We start from the raw sequence: 9,252 nt of genomic DNA, 5'->3' as shown, positions 1-9,252 counted from the left end.
GCCTACTGTCGTATACTAACGCTGGGCGTTTTATTCGAATTGTGGCGATTTGTTTGTATTTGTTTTGATTTGTTTACACAGCGAAAAGAACATAAGTGACCCTCAAGCGTGTAAAGTTCCGAATATGAGAATACAATTGTACAGTACACACAGCATCTTACTCAATCGAAACCTATAATCATCATTTTAATGGAGTGGAATTACACGTCATTCAATGCAAAAACAAATAAAACAAGGAACTACTGACAATACGTATTAGATGGTCAGATAACAACCAGTAATTGTTTGCATTAGTGTGGCTACATCCTGTTTCACATACGACACCCACCATATAAAGTATCACGAGTAATCATATTATGTAACGCAGTAACAATGTGGGCGGTGATAGATGTTCATTAAACATGGTGAATATCAATTAACCGTTATTAGTACAAAGGAGGAAATAACGCATCTTTCCAGATCAAACTGGTTTCAAAACGTCTGAGTTCTGTGCTAGTCTTCCCCCGTAAAAATAAAAATTCAACAATGACTAAAACAATATAACAAGTTAGAGGTTAAAACAAGTGACGTCATTACTGAATTCCATGTATTTTGAAGTCAATATATATATATAAATCATGATATTTACGTGTCTACTCATTTCAAAAATCAACAATTATGTTCATTTGTTTGGCATCACGTAAATCGGAAATCTTAAACCCAGTGTAGGCCAGTCGGTTTAAGTCATGTCATTTAGATCCTAGTGTGCATTTCAGGAATATCGCAAGTGTCTGATACTAGTATAACAAAAAGTTTTGTTCATTTTAACACTTTCTCATTGCTGCTTGAACATGCATTTTCTCATGGCCATCGGGTTCGCTGTGATATTCGGTGTCATGTCTGTGTCTTCCTCACCGGTGTATTCGTCCTCGTATTCGTCGGATATATGGTCGATCATCTATGATATAAGTAGTAGTGATTATAGCTACGATGAGGAAGGGGGAAGTTCATCGTTTACAATGAATGAAATACAGCCGGTCTTAGACAAACAGGAGGAACTGTTTAATATTCAGTTACAAAATACAGTCGCAATATTGCAGGTGAGTTACTATGTACATCGTAAAGAATAAACCCTGGGAACAATATTCCGTTTGAACTATTTCACGGAAATACTTTTTGTTGGATAACCATTTGCTGGTTTCATGTGTGTGCGTGCACTATTCTTTCTTCATTTTATAGCCTTGTTCAAAGATGTGGGACGTCACCCAACGCCATCGCCCCATACATGCCTATATGCGTACAATTTCCATGCAAACACTTGTCACTTCTAAAGAAATATAAGCAAAATAGGTATGGGAGACTGTAGTCCGCTAGGATATATAATAGTGTTAATATAATAGTGTTAATTCGCTTTCACATAATAATTTAGTTTTGTCGTAACAAAAAGAGTTATCTTTTGTGTCGCAACTGTTTTTGCTATTGTTAAATACTGTCGTATCTCAGAACGTCTTGTGTGTGAGAACTCTGCTCTACACTCACACCGTTCCATTCACTAATTATTAGCCATTACCCTTTTGAAATCATGAGGATATATGTATTTAGGATTTGTTTGTTTCCCCCCACAGGATGAAGTAAACAATCTCAAGAACAAAGTCAACATTTTCGCGACTGACCAGAGAACAGCAAATGGTTTAAACATGAATACTTTTCTAGACCAGCTTAGAGACAAACGAAATGTCCAAGGTAATGGTAATATGAAGAATACTTTATTCGATGAACCATTTATTTGTCAGCACAGACCCTTACCATAAAACGGGAGAACAGGTTTTAACAGTTGCTCATTTGTTTTTGTTTTCGATCCCATTTCAGCCTATGGTGTGCCCAGTCAGGTAAACCAAAAGAAATGTAATTACAGTACCAATCTATTTACATTGTTGATTATTTACGATATTTCTATTTTCTTTTGTGAAAAATATCCCCTGCCTGCATGTTATCATTTGAAACATGTTCTATAAAGTATTGGGGGGTATATCCAGGGCGCCTGTAATTTAAACACGTATACTTCAGTTAGTTCGTTCGACATTACAAACATACTCTGAACACATTGTGCATTATCGGGCAAAAGCTTCGATCGTGCAGCACAGTATACAAGATATTGAATAAACATTTGCTCTTCGAAATGAAAGAACATAGTTAGCATATTTAATTGGTTAAAAATCAGGAAAATCAGAGTAGGTCATGTGATATCACTTATTCGTAGATCCGGTTGATTTGGTGCACAAATTACACAGCTCATGGCGTCAATAATAAGAATTAATATTAACAATTTACTTGTCTAAATAGGTAAGTATCCATAAAAATTATGTTATTGAGTAGACAAGGTAACTGATAACAATAATTCACATGTTATAATATTTTAATGTTTTGAGGCTTTTTATTTTTATTTTTTTTTTTGGATATTGTGAATTTTTTGAAGTATAATTATATTTGTTAACGTTATTGCTTATAAATGTATTGTTGGACACACTACATCTTCTGTGGTTTCATTTAGTCACATAAAAACAAAGGATATGCAAAAATATAGAGAGTATTTCAAATCGTGTATTGTCCGTAATATTCACATAAATTGTGACGGCGTACTGTTCGAGTGCATACCTTGAGATATCATCGTAATAACCTTATTATTATACATCTTTTCCTTCCAAGGATACATCATGGGAATGCCAAAATCTAAAAGGTTTAGAACAGAATCAGTGAACTTATTTGTATTGAGTCCGGTCAAACTCTGGTGGCAACCATGTTTGTTTTTATTATTAATCATTCCATATTTAAAATACCGCAAAATTACGACACGCTGTAACTTATGGCGTTACGGTGACAGATGTATAAAAATATCCAGCATTGTACAACAATATTCACAATTATAATTCGCTTTTCAAATATGATGACGGAATCTGCATACTCGAGTATAATTTTTAGGAAACATTACTCGCTTTCTTCAATGTCACAAGTATCACAACCGCTTTGATTGCGTTCTTCAGTTGGTCACGTAAGTCCGAAATTGAATATCTCCTAAAAATCATTCGTACAATGCCGGCTGTTTGTTTACTTTTTTGATATTAATGTGTTGCTCGCGCATATAGAAATTTTGCAAGGAGAATGCAATATAATCAATTGACACTTATGACGTCTCTGTGTAAAAACAAATCAACAGTATAAAAAACACCCGGAAATTTCACATCATACGGACCAGAATTAATTGGTAAACTCCCTGGCCACCTGAAAACGATATATGTGCATTTTAACCAATGTAATATGTGCGAAGCCAAGACTTTTTATATAATATTCCAAATACAATGCTTTTGCTCACACGTAATTGTATCAATATTTATATATAATGTTTTCCGAGATGTATCAATTGCGTTAATCTTCTTCTGTCTCTATAAAGGAAATCGCAAGAACTGACAAGACTAAATCACTGCTTCTAAAGGCTTAGAGTTGATACAACTGGTTGCCTGAAACATGCAAACACGATACAGGTGTGAAAAAACCTATAGCTATTGGATAACAGAAGTAATGGAACAAAGAAAGTAAACAAACTGGACGAGTATTTAGATGTGTCAGCAAACTTCTCAGCCATGTACACACTGAGGTGAAACAATGCTAGTTATCATATAACCATTGCGACATTCACGGAACTTGCGCATGCGCATCACTAAACGTTAAAATGTGATTTCCATGTCATTGATTAAAATTAAAATTAAAATGTCCAACCGTGTGTGTAACAGAACTTTGTTTAATTTGGGATTTATGATTAATTTTGCTTCATTCATAACATGTTTATGTTTTTCGTTTAAAAATATTCTTGGTCAAAGATCACTCAAACAGCTTTATTGTAGATGAAATGCATGCTCTTAAGAAGTTTTTAATCAATATTAATTTTTCTAATATGTACAATCTTGTTTATTATGTAGAAGTTTTAACAAAATGAGCTCAAATCTTGAGAAAATTGTTTTGATAACCTGTACAATTTGGACGAATAATTAGGTCATTCAAATGCATCATTATTATGTGGTATGCACAGCACCAGTCTATATATATAATTCAATAAAGAACATTGATCTACTGGTTCTATCCTAATTTTAAATCACAATATGTGAGAATTGCAGAAATGGGTTAGTTATGGGAAATATAATTTTCTGGCAGTTCTGGCTTTAAGTGACTAAAAAAATTAATAATAAAGTAAATCAGCACCATTGTTTTGTCTACAGTTTTGCACACGAATCTCAGATGGTGGATGAAGATTTGAAAAAAAAAGAAATTGCGTCTAAAGATGAATTTGATAGTTCATTGTCATTAAGGTGAAACTTAATTCTTTTGAGTGAACAAAATATAAGGATTTTACATTGTTGGTAAAATAAATATAATTTTCTGGAGGTTCAATTATAATACAAAGAAAAAAGTGATAATAGATGGGAAGTAATATATAATCTTCAATGAAAAAAGTGTCAAAGAATATAGGTCTCAAACCTAATAAAAACGGATCGGGGAAAGGTCTACGTGTATAAGCTCACTTGTGCGTGAGAATTGACCTCTCGAATTTTATGGTCAAATAGTATACGATATTATGACATTTATGGCTTTCAGTCAGTGGCGGCGGCACCGTGGGGGCAGTGGGGCGGTCGCCCTCACGATAAAATAAGGTGAAAAACTCATCTATATTTGTAAGAGAAATATACCTAAGTGTTCCATAAAAATTTGCTCCCCAAATGCAGGAAATAGCGTTTCAGAGGGTCTAGATTTCACAGTCAAGAAAAGCTGCCGCTGCCTCTGTTAGTAACTAAGAGTCACCAGCCTAGGGAGTCATACGATATATATTCGTTCTCGAGTACGCAAGAAATATGCCATTCAATGTTGCGAAGGGTCTATCCATCGAGAAAAATCCAGGTCATTGTAAGTAACTCTCAGTCAGTATGACAGTGGCTAATCGGTGCACTATATGCATAATAAACAGACAAAGATGCCTAAAATCAATTACAAAAGTATTTAATAAAAAAAAAGTTTTTGAGTAATGTCACATGTGTAACAGCTCTTACCGAACTCCCTAAAATACTGTTATTATTTCCCCATCTCGTCTGGCACGACGTGACACTATTTTACCGTACAACAGTGAACAGAGATTAGAAATCAATTCGCATATTCCAAACTAGGAACAATGAAACCGCTATTGTTTCCACACAATGGCACAGACCAGTACTCAAAATCACATAGTGGCTGTTCTGCCAAAAATATTAAAGTGTGAGCCATACAGTAAGCGGCTTTCGAAAATAAGTCATAGGATTATTTTGATGCTGCATAACTCATCATACAACTGACAATATAATGGAATTCATTTGAATACAGCCAAACGGGCATACGTAATAGCGTCCTCGGCGTCAAAAAATGAAAGAGAAATAAAAAACAGGATCTTAACTATGGAGGGCCTCAATCACAATACAAGACCATATTATAGAAAAATGATTTGATATATTTATGTCGTTACCGAGCAGCTCGAAAAGGTAGGTCTCATAGATAGGTTATATATGTTGGCCGTCTTTCTGTGTAGGCTCCAGCGGCAGTCTGTATTACATCGTCTATTTTGTACTGTAACCTGCGTGTCATTGTTTACAAACAAGCGTCTACCCATGAGCCTTTGTGTTTTTAGTAACTGTTGTTATCGTCGCTTGGGACTCAATTCCCGCGCGTGCGCAGGTGACGACCCTCCCGCTTTAATGAGGGCGTACTTTCTCATAATCTTCTCATGACAATCATTGCTGTTGTATAACAGTATGTATATTGTACTTTAATAAATAAATAAAAAATAGTCACTCTTATGATTTCTGTCAATGAGCGCGTAGTTTAACACAATCTCCATGCGATAATCATTAGTGTTCTATCTATCTATTTTGTATTCCAATAAAGACAAATGAATCACTGCTATGCTCTCTGCTAATGAGGGCGTATTTTGACATAATCGTTTTATAATGACAATAATTAGTGCTGTATCACATCATGTATTTCGCCCTGCTGAAAAAACGAATAAATCACTCATAAGATGTTGAACATTGAGGGCACAAATTGACATAACACATGTCACAAGACATGCTTCTCACGTTGCTACAAGTGTTTGCATGTGCTGGTTACTGGGACCAGCAAAAGATATCATATGGGAATGTTAACACTGAAATTTGGGAAATGTATCATTATCTTAAATTTGAACTTAAATATTGTGGCAATTAGTTAAACAAAAATGATTGATTGTAATTTCGTTATTAACCAGAGGGATGGGCCAGTGATAATCAATTGGTGTGTATACCACCAGAACCACCTAATTCCTTTCAAATCAATACTCCTAAGATGTGACCCCTCAAATTACATGTTCTAAATTTTAATACTCCTTCACACACACACACACACACTGTTTTGGAAAGTACAAATAAACTACAACTAAACTAAATTGGTTAAATTGGTTATTTATTTTATATTTTGTGTAAAAATATTACGCGTCTTGATGACCGCCTTTTAAACTCGCATACCAAATACTAATTCATATAGCTACGTGTCCTCCGTGTTGTACAGAAGCTACCAGACCATGTGAATTGAAAGAGATCCTGTCTTTTGTCGGTATTACTTCAATCAATCACTACTGTCAGTTTCACTGTGCCCCACAGTATCAACAATTCCATTCATCATGTGTCCCAATTTGGTTAGTTCTAATACTTCCATAGCTTGGCAAATATCTCTACCAATATTTGCTTCTACAATTTTCGGTGATTTTTTTTTAATTTTCTTTTCAACATTTATCAATTCGTGTTGTAAAACTTATTTATTGAGATCTGATACATTGAACACATGTATGAGAATATAATCATGGCAGATTATCACCCAATATTTTCTGGAATGCCATCACCTCTCACGGTTGGTCTTTTGAAGTCAATACTAACTTTGATATAACCTGAGACAAAGATGCTCTATCTATTGTATCAACAACATTTGATGATAAAAATGTCTATTTCAAGCAATTTTAGTCAATTTATAATGCTATCAGAACTAACATTGGCAGGCATTCGGTAGAATAATCAAAACGAAGAAACGAACACAGATATTGGCAGTGCAGAATCCATAACATTTGAGCCGAGTCTTAATCGCCAGGTGATGGGTTCCTGTCCCACTTTGAGCGCCAAATTGGTACCAGTATTCACAACAGTCTAAGTTATATATTCATCAATCTTAGGACAGAAAACGAAGGAATACTGTTTACTGAGCTATCGTGTTTGAGTCGTTGCTGTGGCGTACTAAGGTATGTTTCTACTTACAGTGACAAGACCCGTTGCCAATCGTCAAGCATTAAAATAATGTGTATTGCCTTGTTATATGTTTTTGGTTTGTCTATGCTAATATATGTAGCATAATCAGAAACATGCGGTAGTGGGTGTTGTAAATAAAGTTGTTACTTTTAAGTAAATATGGAAATTACATTCATTACACTCTAGCCTGAGATACAAATATTTCAAAATAGCTTGTAGTAACACTAAACGTATTTCAATATTAAAGGGCGGAGGTCGTCGCGCCACGCAAGCGGGAGATATGGGTCTCATATGAACAGTGGTGGCGACCTATATTGCTGCGCAGACTAACGAGTACACACTGATACGTTATCAAGCTTTAAGTAGGTAATTTCTTTGGTGACTGGGAGGTATCAAAGGTGTCATCGGTGGTAATTAATACGTCGTGCCCAGTTCGAACTCGTCCTCTTGATTTCAATTAGAAAAGCCCATTTGCTTGTGGGAAAATCAATGTGACGACAAACGCATTTTGAATACTGATTATATCTGCCACAAACTTAAGCGCGCGTTTGAATTCCATGTAGATAAACAGTATATCGAACAGGACGCGGTACGACGACTGTCGCCCTTTAAGGTGTAACATGTAACTGAGCATTGGAAAACAAATTTGCAGATTGATAAGCAATGTTGTAAATTAACTTTCAATATACTGGTGTCACAAACTACCGAGGTAATTTTAAGTCAAAATAATTATCAGTACAGTAAAGAGATTTCGATTGTTTTGTGACACATTGTGTACAGTTACACATACATAACATTTACTACAGAGGACCATTTGAGCGTTTAAGCATATTTCTTCAAAAATTAAAAAAAGAAACATAAAGTGTGAACAAACCTGGTGCCAATAAATGTTTATAACCTGTATTTTTTGGTCATTGAGCGAGCCGAGTAGATGTTACGTAGGTTAAAACTTTAGCCATCAAACAGAATCTAAAATAAGACTACAATCCTCAATTTCACTTTTGTAAAATGTGTCTCTCTGATTTCAACCGGCTCATCCCTCCTTGTTAAAATTCGAAAGCACCCTAAGTAAAAAATATATTTTCTAAGAGTTGTCATGGTTACCCATTATTTGTATTTTACCTAGTTTGTAGTTCTCGTGATCTAGTGTTCTTGTCAAAACGATGACTAAATGTTATTTATTTAGATTTCAAGTAACCATTCAAGGTAGATTTGAACATTTGCCAAATTGAATTAGTATTTTACAATGAAATACTTCAAAAAGGAACGCGTATATATAGATACAGCGGCGTGTCACAGAATAATCAGCCAACTCATCGTATAATGAAGTTGAATTGACTGTTTGATAGAAATTTGCACACCCAGCAAATGATTCAAAAATAGTTGATAGTGTGCTAGTGACGATCAATCAGTGTTGTACCACCAACTCCTTTTTTCTCTCCTAGGTTATGACCTGCCCTTAAATTACAAAAAAAAAATTGGAAAGTACAAATGTAAAATCTGTAATGAGTTATTTTATATTTTTTGTAAAACAAACATTGTATCATACACATTTTGTTCATGTCACTATGGAACCCGCATTTAACATTACGCGTCTTGGTGACCGCCTTTTAAACTCGCATACCAAATACTAATGCATATAGCTACGTGTCCTCCGTGTTGTACAGAAGCTACCAGACCATGTGAATTGAAAGAGGTCCTGTCTTTTGTCGGTATTACTTCAATCAATCACTACTGTCAGTTTCACTGTGCCCCACAGTATCAACAATTCCATTCATCATGTGTCCCAATTTGGTTAGTTCTAATACTTCCATAGCTTGGCAAATATCTCTACTAATATTTGTTTCTACGATGTATGTTTCACCATTTTTTAAATCTATTTTTTATTTTATTTATTTATACCACGGACCAATTTGTGGTGTAGAAC

The 9,252-nt window shown here is 34.8% G+C and overlaps 1 protein-coding gene across 1 annotated transcript; it reads left to right on the top strand.

Moving 5' to 3' along the window:
- Positions 1-718: 718 nt before the first annotated feature.
- LOC102807504 (uncharacterized) lies at positions 719-4,104 on the top strand. Its single transcript, XM_006811950.3, has 3 exons — positions 719-1,079; positions 1,605-1,722; positions 3,428-4,104. The coding sequence occupies exons 1-3, from the start codon at positions 831-833 to the stop codon at positions 3,442-3,444; spliced, it is 384 nt and encodes a 127-aa protein (XP_006812013.1). The 5' UTR covers positions 719-830; the 3' UTR covers positions 3,445-4,104.
- Positions 4,105-9,252: the final 5,148 nt, after the last annotated feature.

The sequence above is a fragment of the Saccoglossus kowalevskii genome, chromosome 15 (genome assembly GCF_978046115.1).
Source record: "Saccoglossus kowalevskii chromosome 15, keSacKowa6.1, whole genome shotgun sequence".
Lineage (NCBI taxonomy): Eukaryota > Metazoa > Hemichordata > Enteropneusta > Harrimaniidae > Saccoglossus > Saccoglossus kowalevskii.
Note: the sequence above shows the minus strand (reverse complement) of the source record. Positions and strands in the feature narration are given on the sequence as shown.

What these genes read in the sequence shown, in the direction of transcription:
- LOC102807504 (XM_006811950.3), top strand. Translation starts at nt 831, where the DNA reads ATGCATTTTCTCATGGCCATCGGGTTCGCTGTGATATTCGGTGTCATG. An exon ending in ATACAGTCGCAATATTGCAG is followed by an intron (nt 1,080 to 1,604) that starts GTGAGTTACTAT and finishes TTCCCCCCACAG; the next exon opens with GATGAAGTAAACAATCTCAA.